Consider the following 24,259-nt stretch of genomic DNA (forward strand, 5'->3'; position numbering starts at 1 on the left):
TGCACGAATCCCAAAACAATGGTTTTTAATTTACACGAAGAGTAAGATTTACCTACAAATTATCTATAGAAACAGATATAGCTTTTCTTTATCTACATAAAACAACTCTTTTATTGAACATCAGATGACATCAAATTAATGAAAACAGCAGCATGCACCTGAGCATCTTGCCACACGTCACTTCGGCGCACCAATTGTGACGACAATCGGACGTGGTGCGGAGCCTGAAGCGATGCCACCCCATCTGTATGTGAATTGCTCTATTTGTTAACATGAAGGCGATGGAAAACAGCGCCAAGTCCCCGCCGGACGTTCGCGCCACGCCACTACTGCATGAACTGTATCTTTATGGGCATAATGTGTCAAGCAAATCATAGGCCAGGTTCACACACGCAGCTAATGTGAAGCCACAGCTTGTGGCTTTCTGTAGTGACTCCATGATCTAGTGTTCAAGGAAGGACGCTACAAATTCTACATAGTAGCACAGTTTTCAGTATGGCGTCAATTGAAATCATTTGGGTGGGTATGAATGTTATAGAGCAGGTTATGGCATTAGAGCTGTAGCAAGAGTCAAATGCAAGGAAACCGAAACCGGTATGTTTCATCCGAAAATAAATTTCGTGAAAGAACAAATATTTTGGTTATATATATATATTAAGTTTATTTATTTTTTCATCCAAAAATCTTATAAGATTATGAGATTGTGGATTACGTCATTTGTTTGCAAATATACCCCCCCCCCCTCCCCACACACACACACAATCGCACATACTGCTGCAGAAAAGCAAACATAGGCTGCAGTCCTTGTTGTAGTTCCACAAGTTGCCGAAGTGTGCCTGCCGACCACTGTTTTCGCTTTTTTCAGTGAAGTGAAACCACACTGAAATCGAATGGAATAGAGCAGCAATTGCTCCACGATAACTGCGACACAAAGATCGTGTTTCGAAATATTACCACCAGGAAGCAGTGGTGGAAGAAAAGTGGCGCAACAAAGTATAACCAAGTTGAACTTTATGTGGCACAACAAAAGTTGCGCCTCTTAAGTTGCGCCACTAAAAACTGGGAGTTCACATATACAACTACATTGTAAGTGCACTGTTCCACTAGCTTTGGTGACGCTTATGTTGGGTGTATTAACCGACTGTAGTTGATCGTGCCATGTTAAAGGTTGGCAGTATTGAAACTGTAACATCTTTGGACCAAAAAGCACGTGTGTGAACTGTGATGTAAACATAAACATGTGTAGCAAAGTCCACCAATCGTCAAGTTATTGAATTGAGTGAGACTTAAACAAAATTACGGACAATGGAAACAGCATGGGAAAAGTTAGAAGTCAGACTTTCAGCTCCTGTTCTGAAAGCAATCAAGGATCTTGGGTTTAAATACATGACACCAGTGCAGGTACAAATTATAAAGTGAATCATAAATGTTTTGCGAACCTTTTTTTTATTAATGTGGTGTAATGTGTTTGAAATTAGCCGTGTAAATTACGTATTTATTTAAGACGGAATTCGATTTTTTTGTTATTTTCATTTTCTAGCGCGTAAGTTAAACGCTATTCTCTTGCTAGTAGCAAAGCTTTTACAATGTAAAGTAATTAAGCTTCAATGCGATAATTAATTTTGTGGCCCACAACTATCTAATCACACCGCGTGATATAGCGTATCCTGACGAATTGGGGAAAATAATCTCTCTCGACGCTCATTGAAATCCAAATGAAGATGTCAACAAGGGAACAGCGAAGTTCTTTAAAGAGTATACCATTTGGAAAATATGTGTAGATATGTCGCACGTCTGTTTACCTTACCTCCACTATGTACAGAATATTTTAGAAGATTTATTGCACTGTTTTTGCTGAGAAAAGAGGGGAACAGATGAGTATGTGTTTATCTTTAAAGTTTTGTAATACCGGTTTCCTAACAGGCGTATGAGCCAAGTATATCAGGATTATTTGATGACACAAATGAATTTTCATTGTGCCATGTATTACATGTTCTTATTATTCCACTTATGTAAGAAGTGAGAGCATGAAGAGGAATACTTACATTTTCCTGCGTTCCTGAAATTATTATTATTATTATTTGTGAGTTTGCTATTCAGGTTATTCTGTCTTTGTGAGAATCTCTGTGCACATAGCAAATTTGGAGCAATCACTAGTACAAACTTTGTTTGCTGAATGTACTCCATATTCCCACTTCTGCCAATGACCTTAACTGGCAAATGACGTCTTGGTAACCTATCTTTTTTTTCTACCAATATTTCTGTTTCTTTTTAATGCATTGTGTTTTTACCAATTCACGTAATTGAGTGATGTAAGGATCCCAATAATGACTTATTAAATCTGTTTTCTTTGGATACTAGTAGGAGGATGCTTGTGTGTATACGGGACAATAAATCACTATAGATAATGAATGACAATTTATCATTTATGAGGATTGTCACAGAGACACTTTGGGCCGCCTCCCTGTCTTTCACTTCTGTATCTAGTTGCATAGTATCACACGGGACTCTGCTTCCCTAGGCAATCTGAGCATATGCTCTGTCTCTAATGACCTCATCATCGATAGAATATTAAACCCTTATCACCTTTACTGCCCCCCTCCCATTGAAGAATTGCCTAAGAACTGGATGTTGCATGGGGTGGTCCTTAACTACAAGTAGTTTTCCAAGAGATAAAGTTTTTAGGTTCCGTAGTCCTATTCCAGTCAACAAAAAACAGACTGTAAAAAACTTCTGCTGAGATTGGACAACTAGTAGGTGATCTCAAAGTGCCTTGAAGTTAAATATTGTTTATCAATGGTTAATTCCATAAAACCTAATATACTTCTCCCCATTTCCACCCTTTTTTTTATATTCTAAGCGAGAACTTTGGTGACACATCCAAACCATACTAGCATTCAAAACAAAATGTTCCAAACGATCCCGAAAATCATGACAAACTTAAGAAAACCCAAGTTTTCCTTAATGAGGAACACAATTTGCACAAAATAAACTTGTTTCTGTAAACAATGTCTACAGAATCAAAACTCGATATGAGTGAAAAACCTTTGAACCTTAATTTTTTTTAAACATTATTTAGTATTTTAGTCATTTTTTGAATGGGTTTCGAGGATGTTAGTGCTGATAGAAAATCTGTAAATGAAGAGAAATAACTCTGGTGCGTGCTGTACTGCAGTTGATGTTTTTTTTTCACCTTTGTTTACTTGCAGTATTGCTTGTTCTATATTTGAGTTAACTACTGTTGCATCATCATCAATTAAGAATAGAGTCAATGATTCAAAAATTAAATTCCAGAAATGGTTGCAAATTTTTGTTGCAACCCGCCTTGATGATATCTGAGTTAATGCTCTGGTAATTTAACACATGAGTAAGGAAATCATAAAGTGCTTTGATTGCTCCTGGTAAAAGAAACGGTGGATTACAGAAGTGTCTGATTCCACCCGTCATTGAACCGTGACGTCACCAGTATGGCGGAAACGACAATTCTCAACGTCTCCAATATGGCGCGTATGACGTCATTACATAAACACGACAACAAACACGAAAATACATATAAACCCAACAAACACATCTCCCTCAAAAAAACAGCGCGGGAAATTGGGGTTTTTTGGGTGGGAACAAACTAAATATAATAACATACAGACACACACACACACACACACACACACACACACACACCACGATCCCAAACCATACAAAACGACGACATAAAAACACCACAAAATTCCCAAATTCCGCTACACTTGCAATATCGACAGGAATCGGTCACTTCCCTTCACCTACATAGCCCAACGGCAATTGTCGATACTACAAAATAAAAAACAACTACTCCAAAAATTATAATCACACTGCAACTATCGATACAACAAAACCAACAACTGAAAAAAAAAATTTGGAATTGGACACTTCCCTTGACCTATATAGGTCAACAGCAGCTCAGGATACCAAAACACAAATAGCTACGACACATTGGAATCGGACACATCCCTTGACCTATGTAGGTCAACAGCAGCTCATGACACCAAAACACACAAATTTAATTGGTCACTTCCCATGACCTATATATTTAAAATACATCTGACGATACCCAAAAAAATTCAAATCGAGTACTTCCCCTAAGATGCATAAATCAACCACAAGTACCGATACCAAAACATCTACCACCAACACATGCAGCAAATACCAAATACCACCGACCCAACAACACATAAAAAACCCACCGAACATTATAACACATGAACAATAAACCCACAAAAAAGTTCCAGCATTACACACTAGGTCAGCCATCCCAGTGACACACACACACACACACACACACACACACACACAAACCAAAACAAACCCCCAACTCACATATTCTGCTTGCATACGCCGCATTTCACTATCTCTGCCACAAGCCCAAAAAGTTGCAGAAACTTAACCCTCATTTCTATTCTTCTATAACAGTCACGACCAATAAATGCACACTTCAAGCACCAACACCCAAATACACCACATAACATGCGGACCACACACACACCACCAGAGGACACCATCAACCACAGCACACTCATAAACTAAACTCCACACTGTCATGACGTCACACACCACAATACCCTTACGTCAGGGGTCAAAGCCGACGGGTGGGAATCAGAGGCCTCCGTTGACCCCAGAACCAGACTCATTTGTGCATTCAGGCAAGAAGAAAAGAAGAGCATTTATTCTTTTTAGACAGGTTTTATGATGTAATGCTTTTGGCATTCGCTTCGAATGATATGTAAGACCTGGTACACAAAATATCCTGCCATTTGGATTGCCACATTGTTAACTCCACAAAACAGCTCACTGTGTTTTTGCATGAAAAGATGGTGTTCAAGAACAGTAGAGCCATCATTGGTCATTTCATTGCTACCTGTTATGTGATTCTTCTTGTCAAGTTCCTTTCTAGTTTGTATAAATCTTTTGAAGGCAGCCAATGGTAAAAGTTATGGCTCTGAATATTAGTAAGCCTCAGTTTGTTATCGAATATTATGTTTGCTACTGTCATGTACTTTTTTTTGTAGGCTGCCTGCATTCCATTACTGTTGAAAAATAAGGATGTCGCAGCTGAAGCAGTCACTGGAAGTGGTAAAACATTGGCATTCCTAGTTCCCCTTTTGGAAATGCTTCAGGTATGTTAAAATTTGCTCTACACTTGACTCCTCAGTTGTGAGCAGTGAGTAGTTTTATTTATCATCAATACTTCAAGATATTTCAGCAAGTATCTTTTCAGTTATGTTAATTGAATTACATTAGACAAGAATTTCACTCCGTGTGATTTAAGGAATCGCATTATGACCTCTAAACTGTAATGAGGACTCACATCTAGGAGGAGTGGAGCTCAAGTCCACATCAGGTTATCTTGATTTCAATCAACCGAAGTCTGTGGTGCCACCTACAGATCGCATTTGCAGAGGGCATGTTGGCGTATGTGGTGACACACTGTAGTGTGGTTGTTTCTTTCTGAATTGTTTATGAGTGCTCTTAATGATTCATTGGATTTTCTTGAGTGCTGTTTCTGAAAATAATGTTGAAAGAATTTGTTGCGGTTTGTTAGTGAGTTATTTTGATATTGGCAGTTATGGGCAATACCTTTGTTTTCAGGTTTGAAATTATTAGAGTGGTGTGTTGTTTATGATTGGAAATTTAATTTTATGGTTTGGTTTTCTATCTTTCTATCTATCTATCTATGTGATTACTCTGCTATTCACCCTGATTTCTCTTATTTTATCATGATGATCATTTCTCTCTAAGTAGGTGGGTGCCAACAGAACAGATGACAGCATGATCTGCAAACAGTCTAATATGGCTACTCAGATTGTCTCCTATGCCGTTAATATAGCCAGGAGCAATAGAGGGCCTATAACACTTCCTTGGGGAACACCGGATATGACTTCTGTTTTACTCGATGACTTTCCATCTATTAGTACGAATTGTGACCTTTCTGACAGGAAATCACGAATCCAGTCACACAACTGAGGCGATACTCCGTAGGCACGCAGTTTGGTTAGAAAACGCTTGGAAGGAACAGTGTTGAAAGCCTTCTGGAAATCTATAAATATGGAATCAATTTGACATCCCGTGTCGAAAGCATTTATTACTTCATGAGTAAAAAGAGCTAGTTGTGTTTTACAAGAACGACATTTTCTGAAACCATGCTGACTATGTGTCAATAAAACACTTTCTTCGAGGTACTTCATAATGTTTAGATACAGTATATGTTCCAAAACCCTACTGCAAATCGACGTTAGTGATATAGGCCTGTAATTCAGCGGATTACTCCTACTTCCCTTTGTGGGTATTGGTGTGACTTGAGCAATTTTCCAGTCTTTAGGTACGGAACGTTCTGTGAGAGAGTGGTTGTATAAAATTGCTAAATATGGAGCTATTTTATCAGCATACTCTAAGAGGAGCCTGACTGGTATACAATCTGGACCGGAGGCCTTGCCTTTATTAAGATTTTGTTAGTCATAGAGAAGACAACACAGTTCATGAGTAGATTGCTGTGTGTCTCAACAGGGGACGACATGTTGACCACGACTGAATTCGTACAGTTATTCAGTTTAACCGTCGAGGATGTGAAGTGTTATGTACATGGGGAGGATATGAGATGAACCAAAGTTGCTGAATCATGCTTCAGGGACCAATATTATCCTTAGGGGTTCATGGTTTGAGAAGTCCAGGCTGGCCATTCTAGAGATAGTGTTGGTACATAGACTTCGTTTTAGTGATGTAGGTAAGCTGAAGTTTGTTTATGTGTGTGGCTTTGTGGTATACTGCATTTTGAAGCTATGTGTGGGTTTGTGGCATCATAGACTTCATTTGAGCTGGGTTAACAGAAGCGTCCGATTCCACTTGTCTGCTTTGACCTGTGTCGAAATGGTGTTGCGACACGTGATGTCACTATGACGCAGAGTTTTTAAGTTGGTTATGTTAGTAGATGTCATGTCATTGTAGTTAGTGGTGCCCTCTGGTGGTATTGGATTCATTTGAGTTTTTGTTGTCATGGCGCTAATGCGGTTCTGAGTGTAGGTAGTGAGGTAACGTGGGTTGTGGAAGTTTCTTCAGTGAATTATTAAAGTATTTTTTAGGTCTGATCAATTTGGTGTTTGTTGTGCAGAAAGAAGTCTAATTTTTTTGTTACTTATTTGTTAGGTATGGATATGATGGTGAAGTAACCCGCCAGGTTAGCCGAAAGCACTAATGCGCTGCTTCCTGGACTCATGTAGGTGTGCCTATCTTGAATCAAATCCGCCTGACGGATCGACGACGAGGGCCAGTGTGCTGACCAGCCTGGATGTGGTTTTTAGGCGGTTTCCTATACCCTACTAGGTGAATACTGGGTTGGTCCCCACGGCCCGCCTCAGTTACACAACTCGCAGACATTTGAAACGCGTTCCCACTGTTTCATGATTTCTACTAGACACAGACAGCTGGGGTATACTGATTCTGTCACGGGGGTATGAGGTGGCGGCAGGAAGGGCATGTGGCCACTCCTTCGCACTAATCATGCCAAATCCGATTGAAACAATGCCGACCCTGCGCAGATTGTGAGACAAAGGCTCAAGCGATAGGTTAGGATATGCTGGTCAAGTCCACTAGTGTATCATTACGTTCTGAGATAGGTGGTGATATGATATCTGGCATACAGTTTCTGCAGATGTTCAGTCTGATTTCTGAATATGTTAGATGTCATGTTTGTGGTAACAACATGAGGTTGGTAAAGAGTTCAGGCAGCTTGGGCCAGGGACATGTATATGTGGCATTGCTTGTCTCTGTAGTAATTGTGATGTTTTGTGTGTTTAATTGATGTAGTGAATATGGGTATTTGGGTTTTTGAGTTGTTGAGGTTTTGGTTCCACTTTTCAGAATTGTAGGTGTCGGTTCTTTGGTATCGATAGCTGTGGTTGAGCTGTAAAGATAAAGAGAAATGTCCAATTCCACTTTTTGGGGTTGTAGATTTGCATTTGAACTATATAGGTCAAGGGAAATGTCCACTCCCCCTTTTCTGGGTTGTAGGTGTTGGTTTTTTTTGTATTGGTGGCTGTGGTTGAGCTACATAGGTCAAGGGAAATGTCCAATTCATTTTGTTTTGTTGGTGTAGTGGAATGCTGTAATTTAAATTTTTTTGTATATTGTTTGTTTTGGAATGGTGCAGTGTTTTTTATTGCTGTATATTTAGCTTGTCCCTGTCGTAATCCCCCAATTGTCCGCGGTTGTCGTGTTAGTTTCATTTTATTTTTAGAGTGAGACAATATTGTGTCAGTTGTATTTTTGTTCGTGTTCGTTAGCCTGTGTATATAGTGACATCATTGCCATTTGTATGTGCTGAAAGTAGCCATTTCCGCCATATTGACATCACGGGTCAAAGCAGATGCATGGAATCAGACACTTCTGTAATGGCGTTCAAGTAAAATTTCTGATAATTCTTTTAATGTGGTTTTATTGTTCACTGACAATTTTTTTTTTTTTTTTGCTTGATTTTTACATTTCTACTTGTTTTGGTATGTTGTCAATATTAGGATTGTTGTATTTATTTTTTTTCTCCAACCTAAAAAAGACCCAAATTTCTGTAGTTGACCCATTAAAATCATGATATTTGTGCAATTAAATATATTCTGTGTTATTTGAGTCTGTTCATATGTGTTGTAATGAATGATATCATAGTCAGTATATTGTGTAAGCTTGAAAAATGGGTGGCCATTGCCTTTGTGAAGTTGGGGTCAAGCCAACGGGTGGTGCCACAATCTCCTGTTCTGTCGCAGATTTATGTTTGGCAAGATTTCCCTGGTGAATGATTTTAGTCATTTTTGTGATCACTTATCTCAAGATACATCATTCAGCATTCATATAACGTTTGAAAGTAGGAAACATAACAATTTTCCATAGTAAAAATTTATGAAAATTGACTTTTAGTCTTCTTTCGATAATTTTCCATTATGGTGCCAAAATGACCACTGAATAACACTGTATTATTTTGATCCATTGACTAACTTTATGTAAGATAAATGCTCAAATTTTTCATCAAATCGGTTGCCCAAGTTTTGCTTAAAAATGCTTATTTCTTATCTCTCCTTGTTCAAGTTTCCCTGTTTCTTCACAAACTAATCTCTCATTGCTACTCTGATTGAGCCTGCAATCGTAATCTGTGTGTGTGTGTGTGTGTGTGTGTGTGTGTGTGTGTGTGCGTGTGTGTGTGTGTGTTCATTAACATGATAATTGCCCCCTTTGAAGGAATTAATTGATTCCTTTCTACACATTCTCTAATGCTGATATTTTTTTCAAGTACTGTTATTGTACCAGATGAATTCCCATTCATTTGTCATCCGTATCCTAAGCCCCTAATGTTTTAGTAAGAAATTTACTTTTTTGAGCTTGCATTTGCAGAACCAATAATCATTCCAAGTATCTCTAATTTGCCTGCTGATAGTGTCACCCAGTAGGTACTGGAGATGCAAGTCAGCCGAAGCATTCCGTACTTCTACTAGCACTCACAGTGATGTACGATGGGAAAGAAAGAGAGTGTGTTAGCTGCTGGTTCTATGCAGACAATACGAAAGCAAGAGGTGAAGGAAAATAGTGACAGTCTCTAGTCAGTATACCACAACCTACAAAATTATTACACATTCAGCAGAAACTGGCAAACATTTGGACAACTAGGATTATTAATTTAATTCAGGTTGAGCTATTAGGTCTCAACCGGAACACAATCTCACGATTCTTGACATATTCAGAAAATACAGTCAAATATTTGTGGCAACAGTGAGGAAGAGAATAGTTTCAGTCTCAGCACTAGAAGTGCATTGCCTCGTTTCTCACCTCCCATTGATCACATGGAAGTAGAATCCCATTGGCTCTGCAAAACTGTCGCATTACCAGCCTATGAACAGTAGAGAACGACCGCTGTGGTTGCCACTGTCTCTGATATAGACTTTTGCCAAATTTTTGGTGCTATTGTAGTTCATTTGTGCATCAGTTTGAAGGATTTCTCACAGACCTTAGAAATATTAGTGTTTTACACCCTTTCCCTCTTCAGTGTACATCCCCAAAGCTGCCAGTTTCCCTCTTTCTTACTAATTGGAAATAGAAAGATTTGTAAATAGAAACAGAAAGATTTGTAGTTCTTGACAACTTACCTTTCAGTAAAATATAAACACTTTTGTTTGCAGCAGTCCTCAGCTTGTTGCGTTCATACAATTATTGAGTCACAGAAAGAGCTCTAGAATTCCTGTTAACTGCTTTAAGAATATTGTCTGCATGTGGAGAGTTGCCTGTGACCGCAGCATGCCCTTTCGATACCAATAATAATTCAAACAAACTTCAGATGACTCTGAAAGTCATCCCAGAAGATGCCACATAAAGACCTCAGAGGGCATCCAACATTAGATGTAGACACATTTGGCATGGCTGGCAGGGGCAGATATTCATGCAGTATTGGGTTAAATGCCTATCAGAGAGCAAGCCGTGAAGGACAACAGGAAGAAATGCAGATAGGAAATTAAATTTCAGGACTGAGAAATAAAAACTTTTAAGATTTGCTGATGGCACTGTAATTCTTTCAGAGCTGGCAGAGGACTTGGAAGAGTAGCTGAATGCAGTGGGTATTTCTTGAATAAATATTAAGAGATGTACATCAAAAAAAGTAATAAAAGGGTAATCAAATGTAAATGAATTAGCTGAGTTGATGCCAAGAAACTAGATTAGAAAATGAGACACTAAATATAGTATACAAGTTTTACTACTTGGGTAGCAAAATAACTAATGATGTCCCTCATCGTGCCAAGAAATGAGGACATCCTACCAGTGATCCTTTCTACCCCTCGTAATATGGTATTCTACCACCCACCCAACCTTCAGAACACCCTGCTCCATCCCAGTGTCAATCCCATCCCCAACCCCTTGCCACAGGGGTCATATCCCTGTGAAAGACCCAGGTGTAAGATCCACTCGATTCACCCATGCAGCACATTCTATTCTGGTGCTGTCACAGGCTTATCCTATCCCACTAGAGACTGGGCTGCTTGTGAAAGCAATCATGCCTCATACCACATTTGTGCACAGCATGTTGTGTGGACATGACTACCAACCAGGCGTTCACCAGAATGAACGGTCTCTGCCAAACTGTTTCCTCTTGACCATCTACAGACAGAACACGATGCTGAGCACAACATGCTTGAGTTCCATGGCTACTTCATAACCCATGCCATCTGGACCCTCTCCTCTGTCACCAGCTATTCTGCTCTATGCATGTCGGAGTAATCCTTGCAGCACAGCCTTTACTCCCACAATTCTCCTGACTTCAGGCACCGTTAGCTTAATGTACCCACATCCTGTATCCAATAATCTCCCCTTTACCTGTCCTGTCACCCCCTTCCTCTCCACACCTCGACATTACGATGCTGGTACACTGCATGAACTCACCAGCTGTATGCCCATGTGTAACATTTCTAGCCCATTCACCAGCCACCTCACCCTCTTGCATTCCTACCCCAGGCAATTGCAGCCTTTCTCCAAGCTGTCAGCTACTCCTCTTCAACCTCTCCTCTCACTCCCCACCTCTTTCTTCCCCTGATCACCCAGTCCCACACAATTCTTCAACCTAGTCCACATGCCGAACTGCAATCCCAGTACTGTTAAGTGTAACTGCACAGGTGTATGTAAGTGTATGTACTTTAGCTCATTATCAGAAAGCTAACAGTTTTCGTTTTCTTTTATATGCCTTTCGATGACTCAACAGTTCTCAAGTTCTTTTTATTTGTGAAATATTACTTATAACAACAAAAGTACTCCACACATCTGTCTTTACCTTTTTCTTTCTTTTGTTTTATGCTTGCAACACGAAACAGTCTCTTCCAGTGATTTCTTTGTTGCAGAAGCGTCCAGATAAACTGAAACGGCATGAAGTTGGTGCAATAGTAATTTCTCCAACACGCGAATTAGCCACACAAACTAATGAAGTCCTCTCACATTTTCTGAAGTATGTCAGTAACCTTACACAGATTCTTGTTGTTGGTGGCACCACCATTGTGTCAGATGTGGAGAAATTTCGTAGTAATGGTGCCAATATCATCATTGCTACTCCTGGTCGCCTGGAGGATCTCCTTACTAGACAACAGGACATTAACCTTCCAGCTGCTGTGAAATCTTTGGTAAGTTTGCAATCAGATGTAATGCTTTGAAGAGTGGTGTAGTACTAATACACCCAAATTTGATCAAATCAGTGTCATTTCTTTTTTGCTGTTGTGCATGAAACAACTGTTTTAACACAGTTCACATCTTTTATGCATCTTCACTGAACCTAATACCAGTTCATAGATTTCATGTTACATGTAACCTTCGAATCATGGTAAGTACTGTGACACACACAAAGGATAGTAAGTACTTACCAACTAACTAATGAAATGGTGAATTCATGGCTAGCAGCAAAAACTTGTCAGGCCTGAGCTTTCAAAACAGCAAATTATTCAGATTCCGTTGAATAACTTGCAGCTGAAAGAAATGAAAGGTAAAGATCTAGTATCCTGGCCTGACACGTTTGGAGACCCATTAGAAGATATGCTTTCGATGACAGCTACTAGACAGTCCTGCTACATCAGCAGATGCTGATGTCACCGCTACCACGGGGATGCACTTGCCTTGTCAGCCTATCAGCATCTGTGACCATGCTTTGAAGCCAGCACCACAGCAGCTCGGTAGTCAGTCCTGATTCACTGTGCCCATTACATGACATTTTTGGTTCAGAATTCACATCATCTGATATTTTCAATCAAGGTTTACCCGCTGGACTTGTTATTCCGCCATGCTCTCTCCATTGTCTATCCGTCTCTTATCGTGCCATCCTGTTTACTCTCTGCTGCTCACTGTTGATGCCTCAGCCAGTTGGCCAGTTTCTGCTGCTTCTTAACTTGTTTCCTGTCTTCTCAGATCACCGGTCACTGTAAAAGGAAACTGGAAAATGGAGAGAAAAGATTGTAATGGATGGAAATAGGCACAAAATAACAAAATTAGAAAATGAAAAGTGATGTGAATAGAAAGAGGAGAATTAAAATACATAAATTTAGGGGAACAGGTGCTGAAGAAGAGGACTAAATAGGAGAGCAGTATCACTTAGAGGTTGTGGTTGTATTCTTCACTTCCCTTGTAACTAAGCAAACCCATGGCCAATACGCAGGGTGATTATAATTAAAGTTAAACTTTAAGAAACACTGTAGAAATACGGTAACACCACTGGTCAGAATGGCATCAAATTGCAATGGAATATTATCGGAGAAGGGTGAAAACGAATGACAGAAGAAAAAAATTAGTGTAAAAATTGATCAATAGATGGTGCTGTATGTGTCAGAATATGTAAATGAAAACACCTGCCATGCACACGACATATTCAATTTGGTATAAACACTCCAGGTACATGGCTTTCCCTCCTTTCGCATCTGTGACGTTCGCCGTGACTGTCTCAAAGCAGGATTGCGCTCTGCTTGTAAAGCTGTATTACAAGAATGATGACTGTGCCCTTGTCACTCTGCAGAAGTTCCACACGGAAGGGTGTGAAGAAAGGAGGCATTGGGCCAATGAGTGCCGTAGGTCTGGAGAAAATGCTTCAGAAATTCTGGAATACGGGTTCTTTTGGTGTGCAACCTGGTACAAGGAGGAAACGAATTGATTTGACATCAGTGTAAGCAGTGGCTACAGCAATGCTGTAGGAGACAAGTGGTGGTGAGCAAACGTGTTGTGCACGGAGAATTGACCGAACAGTGGACATACGCGTGAGCACGGTGAGTAAAATCCTATGAAACATCCTTCTTTGCTATCCATTTAAAATTACCCATGTGCACGAGTTGCTTCCTGTTAACCTGTGAACAAGAAAGACCTTTGCCTTGGAATTTCTTGTTTGCATGGAAGTGGACAATGATTGGCTGGGGAAGATTTTGTGGACACACGAAGCCCACTTCCATCTGGCAGGATATGTCAATACACAGAATTGTCAAATCTGGGCAACGGAATCCACATGCAACTCAACCAGTACCACTTCATCCTGAGAAGGTTTCTGTGGTGCGGGTTTACGGCATCATTTATAATAGCGCCACATTTTTTCGAAGAGACATGTGCTTCTGGTCCTGTTACCTGCACTGTCACTGGTAAGCACTATGAGTGTCTTTCGTGCAACCATGTCATTCCAGCTCTCCAAAGCGTGGATGTGCCTTTGAGATCATTTTTATGCAAGATGGTGCACCTCCGCACATTGCAAATCCAGTTAACCAGCTGTTGAAGTGCCATTTTGCAAATGCTAGAATTATCAGCCACCATTTTCCTACAGCTTGGCCATCCCAATCACCTACCTTAATACATGTGACTTCTGCTGTGGGGCTATCTGAAAGATCTTGTGTCAGTGTTCCGATTGCAAACTTAGCTGCATTGAAGGCACGCATTGCGCAGCGCATTTTGATTGTGACTCCAGAAACACTTCGATCAGTTGTGGGACATGATGTTTCTCAATTTCAACCTGGAGAAAACAGTGGACAGCATATTGAACATGTTTTGCGCCAGTCACATGGAAATTAATAATCCAATTTGATTTTGATTGATGCTTTTTATGCAGTTTTTGGCCGCAGGGCAACTAAAAGCCGATGTGATTGATGCTTTTTATGTGGTTTTTGGCCTCAGGACAATGGGAAACTGATGTTATTGATACTTTTTATGCAGTTTTTGGCCTCAGGACAATTAAAACCCGATCTTTCCCATCCAATGGATATGACCTTGCCATGGTGAATGGACTTCGTTACTAACAGCATCACACCTGCGCACCCATGCACACTGAGTAGCACAGTTTGTTAATGTCAAATGTACACCTTGGGCATTGTGTGATTCATTTGTATTCAACCACTATTAAATTGTTGCTTACAGTGCCATCTTTTGTTACATTTTGTAACTATTTATTTTTCTTCTGCCGTATGTTTTCGCCATTCTCAGTTAATATCCATAGCTATTTGATGTCATTCTGACCATTGGTGTTATTTCTACAGTGGTTTGAAAGTTTAATTATAATCACCCTGTATTTGTGATCCCAAAACTAATGATCATTTGCAACCTACTTCACTATAGGCATTCACAGTATATAGAATGTTAAAGAGATGTCAAGTGGAAGTCGTGTGCTGCTATTGTGATGGTTATTTTGTTTAGGGAAACCATAGAAAAGATAAATTTAGATTTGAACTGCTACTCTGCCAAATGTGAGTCCATTGTCTTAACCACTGTGTCACCTCTCTGTCCAGACAGGCTGACATGGAAAACTTGGTTGTTAGTATGGAAAAGATCTGAAAATGTGAGAACTTAGCAGTGACATAAATTAGTAGGCAGATCAGGGGTGAGTGGAGATGAGTATGGCAAAAAGTGAGGGAAATTAAGAGTGAGACAAATGTACAGACAGAGAAAAATATAATTGAAATGAAAACGAGAGCAACAGTCCAAATAGCATTGAGCCAGAAAACCACAGAAATACAGAGGATTTGCAGAAATATAGTCCATATTACTTAATGTTCTTTTGTCAGCACCCCTGCTCTAGGTTTTTCAACATCCTCATCAGATCCTGTGCTCCATCTGAATCCTTTCCTTTTCATTATTGTTAAGACCCCAGTGACTACCACTAATGTAAGACTGGTCCTGTGCATCCTACCACTACCTGCACCTGTCCTGTTACAATTTTACATGAAGAGGAGAGCCACCTGCAAAATAAGTCGCATCGTATACAAACTAATGTGCATTCTCCAGCCTTTTATTGTGGCATGACAAGCACCAAATTATGAAAAGTGTGAATGGACACAAGCAGAGAATATGTATGGCAACAGATAGTACTGTGTTGTAGACCTTGCTCTTTGCTGCAGTAGTTAATATATTGGTGCCTCTCTTCCCACACAAGGTATCTGGATTTACATTCTGATACCAGTTCTCCAGAAATTTGCAGGTAGGAACTTTGTCCACAGCGTGTGCCTGGTTGTCATCACCAACATGTCTTCAGTTTACAACCAGTTTTCTCCTAATCTTCTTGTATCATTCCTTTCTTTGTCTTTCTGTTTCTTGTAATTTATGATTTTCCCCCTCTGTACCATTTTTCCAGCATTTAGTGTTCCATAATTTTTGGCCCGTTTATTGCATACTTCCACTCGTCTCTGACTTCTGATTTTTCAATTGTTTTACTTTTTGCCAGATGCCAACAGTGCAGTTTCATCTCTCATCCATCCATGTTTATGCCTGATTTTTCCTGATTTGTTAGCTTCCTCCTCCAACCCTTTCCACTCTTCAGCCAGGAGCTGTACCTCATCCTGAAAACTATGAATTTTATGTCTTTCAGCCTTTGTCCGAGTGATCCCATTCGGTGAGTAGATTTCTTTTACCCATATTGTAAATAACTGAAATATATGTCATAATTAGATAGAGTTTCAGAGTAAACTGCAGTGTATGGGCTGATATTTCTGCTCTCAGCACTGAAAATTGCTTAAAGCTCATCTCAAAGTTACTTGTGACCTACATTTTCTATGTATTGTTTGTCTATTAATTCTTTGCATTGTTTATGCACAGGAGTTACTAGTTTTGGATGAAGCTGACAGGCTGTTAGACATGGGCTTTGAGAAGACTATATCTGTAATACTGCAGTACTTACCACGGCAGCGACGTACTGCATTGTTCTCTGCCACTCAAACTCGTGAACTAGAGCAGTTAGTACGTGCTGGAATGAGAAACCCAGTACTTGTCTCTGTCAAAGAGAAGGGGAAACAAAGGTTAGTGGCTCCTTTAAAATCTTCTTAATAACTTAAATATCCTTAAGAAGCATAGCTCTTCAGTCAAATATCTCTTTAATGAATTAGGACATATTTATGCAACTTTTGAATCCTTAAGTTTCAAGCAATAATTAAATGTAAGAAGAGTGTTGTGGTCCTTGTTCTGATGTAGAATGTGTGCTACATTTACAAATAGTTATGTTATTTATACTTTTGTTTTATTGTCATGTTTTCACATTGTGTACAATTGATGATACTCTACAAATTTTATTGGAAACTTACTTCTCATAACCCTTATTTCTTTTATGCATATAGTGATGTTTCTACACCAGCTTCCCTCAAGAATCATTACATGATATGTGAACCAGAAAATAAAATGGCTTCACTTCTTGGATTTTTCAAGGAAAAAGGAAGTGACAAGAAATACATGTTATTCTTGTCCACATGTGCCTGTGTCCAGTACTTTACTGTGGTCCTCAATGAGTAAGTATGGACTTTTTAATGGAAATTTAATATTAAAATTCTCTCTCTTTGATTCTACAAGTATGAAGATAAACAATAACACACTTAAAATATGGATCTGAGCAATGAGCTCATTTCGGTGAATAGATTCAGTGAGTGCTATATTGTAAATAATAACTTGTTTCTTCTATTAAAAAAAGTAACAGTGACACTGGTGCATGTAATCCTGCAGCTGTATGGGGTTTTAATATTTACATGTTCTGTTCTTAAGGACAACCATTCAGACATTCTCTTCAGATCTGCTCTAGCTATGATACTACATTATTATCTTCTTCGTAGAAATGAACAAAATTTACTTTTACTCCTCCGAGGAAACTTAAAAACCTACACAGTTCATTATTCAGGGGAAAATTGATAGATTTATAGACAATGATAGCAATGCATCACTGATGCTCATTGCTTGTTAGCTCTGATGTAAAGAAGGCTTAACTGAGAATGCAGTTCACAGTGTAATGTGTACAGTGGCACATAGTTGGCTGTCAGTCTGCAAATTGTCGACATCACATTGAATTGACTCTCCTTCTCTCTGTGCAGAATGCACTTCTCCCACCGATCTTCATTACTGCCCCAGACTTGAACTATGGATGACGCTTATGTTTTTATGGAAAGCTGCTCACATCAAGGGTGAGATAGTGCTTGAGCTCTAGCCACTCTTCCACACTCTGCTGAACAAGTCTTTGTTGGAGTGACTCTTTGGTCACCAAAATCAAGAGGTTAATATTAGTTGAGATTAAACCCAAGCCTTTAAATTAGTAATTACAGATGTCACCTTATCGTTATAAGGTCCTGCTTTCTCCATATCACCAAATGGTTCAAAAAGTATTAACTGATATTGTGAATAAGTATTATGTCAAAAAAAGTGCTATACAGTGCCTTTAAGTATTCAAAATAATCCTATGGTTTGATCTTCAAGTGTTGACATTGCCCAATCTGTAGGTGGTGCCACTTTCCCCTCCTCTACAGTTGCCAGTTGGTTGCAGAGTCTTCTCATGAGACTCATAATGGCTGACACCTCAGCAGAGCATTTTCTGCATTCATAAACACATGGAAACCAGGGCATTTTTCAAAGCACATTCAACAGAGATTTGTAATTATAAAGTACTATGTGTGTCAAAACTATCCAGTTTTGTGTTCCTAATCATTATGGGGGAAGAATGTGAGAGGTGTTACGTGGAGTCCACAGAAGTCCATATCTCTCATGTGGTCAATGAGTTCTTTGCTTGTCTGTCCAATGTCCTCTCGAAAACAGTCCTGAAGGCACCTGCCCATAATATAATCATGAAGTGGGTGCAATTTTGTGAAGCATTGCCAAGAACAATGGAATTGAGATGAAACATGTAATTTTTAATGCTGAAACAACCTTTCTCCCTATTAGCCATGTCGACCATCATACCACTAACAAATAAATGTATTTTATCTTTGTATAACAACATGGTTTATGGTACTTTATCTTCATTGTCCATTAAGATCAACTGCTTAAGCTGGGATAGCTAAGTGCCTTCTTGAATGGGCTGTTAAAATTATAGTTGCTCTCCAGCGTGTCCAATTACTCCACTACCTTCCTGTGGTTTAACACAGGCCCCATTGCTTGATTTTTTGCCCTCTCACAATCTGCCTCCTTTTAATGATTTTACATTCCTCTCTCTTTTCCCCTTTCGTCATATTTATTAACTGCACTGTTCTTTCCATTTTTCACTTATCTTCCTCTTTTGGTCCATCTGTACTTCTCATTTTGTATGTTTTATGTACTCTTTACATTGCCTTCTTCTTTGTCTTTGCTTGCTCCTTCCAACTTTCACCAAACAGGCTTCCTTCCCAGAAGAAGGAGCATATCAGTTACAAAAGCTAGGATTAGTATTCTGCCTTAAATGTTTCTATTTGCAGTACTAGAAATTTTGTCTTACATCTATCCTCATTCGGGTTTTCTGTCTGATAAAATTAGTAATTGATTGGTGAAATGGGGATTAAAAACTTTCCTCTGCATGAGTGACTTGAAATGAATTAATCCTGGACCTTACTCCTAGTTACTTGAAATTATGAAAATATATAAAAGATAACGCTACTGTTCCGTCTCTACATACAAATTTGCAAGACTTTGAATACAAGTGATCAACACAAAAGATTGTAATGTGCTGCAGTGCAGTTACGAGGATACTCACCTTGATGTGATTTGCGGTTGGTCCAATGACCATTGTGAAAGTTTCTGAGACAAAAAGTAAATTGTGTGTATCTCTCTCTCTCTCTCTCTCTCTCTCTCTCTCTCCAATGCTGTGCAGGCTTTTCACTTCATTTTGACCAAAAGAGCAGTGTTTTACATGTGTCAAGCTTTTCAGTATAACTTTTTTCTCCACAATGCCTTGCCAGTTGTATTTAACGATTGAGAGGCTGGGCTGTTGGTCACTTAAACAAAATTGTACTATTTTTTGTTGAAAAACTGTATGTGTGTGTCCATTTGAACTTTTTACATAAAAAATTCTCAGTTTACTTGCTGTGTCAGATTTGGATAAAATCCCTTTTGATGAGTGTGTCATTTCAACTTTTTATTCAAGGACTCCATCACATTAGGCATTTCAACTGTTTGTTTAGTTGCTTTCTTTAATTTTTTCTGGTTTTATGTGGGCTAAAGAAGAGGGAAACAATTTTTTAAAATTCATTGATGTTGTTTGGAGCTCAAATTTACCAAAACACATTTGACAAATTTATATCTCTGAAAAAACCATATTTAAAAATTTGTTCTTCACTGGGTTTAGAAAGCAAGCAGCGCACCTTGGTTTCATATCACTAGTATAATAATTATAACTCCTTCCACTCCCCCCCACCCCCCTCCCCTCCTCTCACAGTTGTGGATGTCTATCTTACAGGAATTGTTAAATTACTGCTGTCAAAACTGCCAGTCCACTTCATTTTTAAATTAAATTATCAACTCATGGTAAATGACAAAATAAACATATAGGGATATACTTAGAAGGTTCTGAGAGTATTTTAGTGATTATGGCTACATATTGTTACTCTCTTTTGTTACCCTGTTTCTTTGAATCCATCTTTGTGGTGTGTGTGTGTGTGTGTGTGTGTGTGTGTGTGTGGTGTGTGTGTGTGTGTGTGTGTGTGTGTGTGTGTGTGTGTGTGTTTGTGGTTGTTTTGCATACATGTGTACGTGCTTGAGAAAGACAATGTGTTTTCAAGATAAATGGAAGCAGTAAATTTACTTAATCTCCATTTTTGGTCAGCTGTAACCTCCTTCATACTCCACAAGCCAAATAACAGTGTGTGACGGAGGATACTTCTGATACCACTAACTGATCTCCTTTTTTCTGTTCCACTGGTGAATGCCATGTGGGAAGAATGACTGTTGGTAAGCCTGTGTATTAGCTCTAATTTCTTGAATTTTTTCATTGTAGTCATTTCATGAAAGATACGTGGGAAGAAGTAATATGTTGTCCGACCCTTCCCAGAAAGTACTCTCGAAATTTCAATAGCAAAGCTCTCCGTAATCCACAACACCACTTTTTTAGTGTCTTCCACTGGGGTTTGTTTGGCATCTCTGTAACACTCTCTTGCCAACTAAACAGTCCCATGATGAATTGTGCCACTCTTCATTGGATCTTCTTTATCTCTTCTATGAGTCCTACCTGTTAAAGGTCCCAGATTGATAAACAATACTTAATAGTTCCAGAATGAGATTTTCACTGAGTGTGCCCTGATATGAAACTTCCTGGCAGATTAAAACTGTGTACCGGACCGAGACTCGAACTCGGGACCTTCACCTTGCGCGGAAAGTGCTCTGCCAACTGAGCTACCCAAGCACAACTCATGACCCGTCTTCACAGCTTCGTTTCTGCCAGTACTCAATAGTTGGTCAAACAAACTCTGTGTAAGCCCCTAGTTTTGTGGCTGTGGTACATCTCCTTTAGATTCTTCCTATGAGTCTGTCTGGCGTCGTCTTTTCCAACTATTTGTCTAATGTGGTCATTCCACTTAAGGTCACTCTTGATAGTTGAACAGATCCTACGAGGTCATTTATATACATTGTAAGCAGTAACAGTCTTGGGATACTCTGAAAATTATCTTTACATCTGTCAATTTTGTTACATTATGAGTGGCACATTGAGTTCTATCTGCAAGGAAGTCCAGTATCCAGTTACATATCTGCTCTGATTCTCAGTAAACTTGTACTTTTTTCACTAGATGGCAGTGCGGAACGATGTCAGGTGCCTTTTTGAAGTCAAGGAAAGCAGTATCAGCCTGAGCTCTCTTGTTTACTTACAGTGGACCTCATGGAGGAACAGAGTGAGCTGAGTTTCTCAGTATGCAGTATTGAGACGTGCAGAGGACAAGTAGTTCAAGCTTACCGTAACTGTTATCATGATGATTAATAACAGCGGAGGGGGGGAAGATGTTAAGAAGACTTACGGAGTGATCTCAGTGCAGTATGTTTCACACAATGCAAATACAGCAGTAGTCTTCGCAAAATGGTATACGTAGTGTCCAAGTATTGCACTAGAAACAAACAAAAGTTTATGTACTACATCCTTATAATGGTGGTCTGAGATGTTCACAGCCTGATAGTGAAAATGACTATTTATGCTTTCAAAGAAGTTTTTTTCCAGCATAATCTCCTCTAATATTAATACATTTATCCAGTGGTTTTCCAGTGCCATTATAGTCACTCTGTAGTTCTCTGAAAGTGCTGCAAAGTAGCCATCTACAGCGACAATGGCTTCTTGATTGGATGAAAAGTGCTGACCAGCAAGGAATTTCTTCAGTTTTGAAAATAGATGGAAGTCTGAGGGACTCAAATCCAAGGAATAGTGTGGATGCTAGTCCGTCAGTTTCCCTGTTGCCAAGATACTTCTGCAGGTAGGTGCATTGTCCTGGTGGAAGGTGATTTTTATTCGTCTTTAAGCTGGGTCTGTTTTCACAGATACTTGAATCCAGTTTTGTTAGAAATTGAGGGTAGTATTCTCCAGTTATGGTTTTACCTTTCTCGAGATAGTCATTCAATACAGTTCCTTTCACATCCCAAAATGTGTATGCCATGATATTCCCCACCGATTGCACTTTCCTAGGCATTTTCTGAACTGAAGAACCAGCTTCTATCCACTGTATAGACTGCTGTTTGGGTTATGATGTGTAGTGATGAATCCATGTTTCATCCACTGCCATATATTGATGCAAAAAGTCACTTCTGTTTTTCTTAAAATGCACCAAGTATTTTTCGGAAAGTGTCTTGTGAATACGTTTTGTGATCCACAGTGAGCACACACAGCACACATCTTGCGTAAAGCTTTCTCATGTTTAATACCTGGTGCATAATGTGACCAACACATTCCTTTGATATTCCTAGCATGTAGCAGTTTTACACACCTTTGTACACTGATCTTCCTAAATCATATGATGCACTTTCTTGATGATTTTTAGTGTGCTTACACTTTTTGGACGTCCTTCATGTGGATCATCTTGGATGCTTTCATGGCCACATTTAAACCACCCATTTCTTTAAGTGGAAATTGAAAGTGAAGAGCCACCATGCACATGTACAAACTGCAAATGACTTTTGGTCAGTGTTCAACCTGGAATGACTTGCAATTTTATGCAACATTCACTAACACCTGTACCGACATAAGGAGGAAAAATCACACGAGTAGTGTTGTGATCTCTGGGTGAGACCGAGGACTTTTCAGTCAACCTTCTCATTGTCAACAGAAAGAGCAGTGAGAGTACAAATAACATCTGAAGATTGTTGCTAAGCACAGTGGTAGGTCAGACAGTCTATATGACACTAATATGGAATGGCAGCTTATACTCAAGCCATCAGCTGCATCCTTGCATTTGGTCAGTGTGGCTTTAACCTGAGCATTAAATGGGTGTCCATTGCAAATGATGTACTGCAGAATTTTGATTGTTGTTAATCAAATAACATCAAATACATGTATAAATGCTGGTTTTGGCATATGATAGTTCAGTTGTCTTTTAACATTATTGTCCTGTTTGCTGAACACCGATGACAACTAATAAATTTCATGAATTCCTTTGTGACATGATTTCAGGTTACTAAAAGATTTCAAAGTGTTCAGTATACATGGGAAAATGAAGCACGCAAGAGGCAAAGTGTTTACCAATTTTCGGAACTCTGACTCAGGTGAGCCAAGATTTTACTTCATCTTTGCTTCTCATTTGTTTTACATTTAATGTATTTTCAGATACAAGTAATCAAGATTAATTATGGCAATTTGTTCTCTCATACTGAAGGAATTTTAGCGTGCACAGATGTAATGGCCAGAGGTGTTGACATACCAGATGTCCACTGGGTGATTCAGTATGACCCACCATCTTCTGCTGCAGCTTTTGTTCATCGTTGTGGAAGAACTGCAAGAATTGGAAATGAGGGCTCTGCGATAGTGATGCTGATGCCTACAGAAGATGCCTATGTGGATTTTATATTAAGAAACCAGAAGGTATTTTTAAATTTTCCTCAGATTTTACATCAGTTCACTAACTACAGTGCTGGCATTCAGTTGAGTTCATTCCCTGTAGAGACTAATCTACTGTTTCTCATAAGAAAAATTTGATATTTATGTAATAATAATAAAGAACTGACAATTTTGCATTTTTGAAGTAGTTCAGTGTATCCTTATATCTAGTATACACTCATTTGATATTAACTCTTTTATACTGATAAGCTTAAAAATGTATTGTTGGTCTTGTATGTATTGCTTGTTTTGCAATTTTATTCTGTCTGTTTAACCAGGCCACATGAGGCTTGGAGACAGTACATCAGAACTCTTCCTTCTCATTAACATATCGTGAATTAGCGAGGCTTGCTAATGAACTCTGTTTAAACATTTGAGATGCTAACAAGAGTATGCTTACACCCAAAAAAATTGGTGCCATAGGAAGGAAATTAATTACTCAGTTCTTGTTCATAATTTGTGCAGAATAATTGAAAA

The 24,259-nt window shown here is 39.1% G+C and overlaps 1 protein-coding gene across 2 annotated transcripts in view; it reads left to right on the forward strand.

Moving 5' to 3' along the window:
• Positions 1 to 1,180: 1,180 nt before the first annotated feature.
• The window catches only part of LOC124711969 (ATP-dependent RNA helicase DDX55), a 36,148-nt gene continuing 13,069 nt past the window's right edge, over positions 1,181 to 24,259 (forward strand). Inside the window, exons 1-7 of one of the 2 annotated variants that reach the window (XM_047242252.1) lie at positions 1,181 to 1,401; positions 5,043 to 5,150; positions 11,895 to 12,167; positions 16,591 to 16,790; positions 17,106 to 17,273; positions 23,360 to 23,451; positions 23,562 to 23,767. In XM_047242252.1, the coding sequence (XP_047098208.1) occupies positions 1,306 to 1,401; positions 5,043 to 5,150; positions 11,895 to 12,167; positions 16,591 to 16,790; positions 17,106 to 17,273; positions 23,360 to 23,451; positions 23,562 to 23,767 (1,143 nt within the window). In that variant the 5' untranslated portion in view covers positions 1,181 to 1,305. Of the gene's footprint in view, positions 1,402 to 5,042; positions 5,151 to 11,891; positions 12,168 to 16,590; positions 16,791 to 17,105; positions 17,274 to 23,359; positions 23,452 to 23,561; positions 23,768 to 24,259 lie in introns of both variants that reach the window. The other variant, XM_047242251.1, reaches the window with a different exon arrangement.

The sequence above is a fragment of the Schistocerca piceifrons genome, chromosome 8 (assembly GCF_021461385.2).
Source record: "Schistocerca piceifrons isolate TAMUIC-IGC-003096 chromosome 8, iqSchPice1.1, whole genome shotgun sequence".
In the NCBI taxonomy this organism is placed as follows: Eukaryota; Metazoa; Arthropoda; class Insecta; order Orthoptera; family Acrididae; genus Schistocerca; species Schistocerca piceifrons.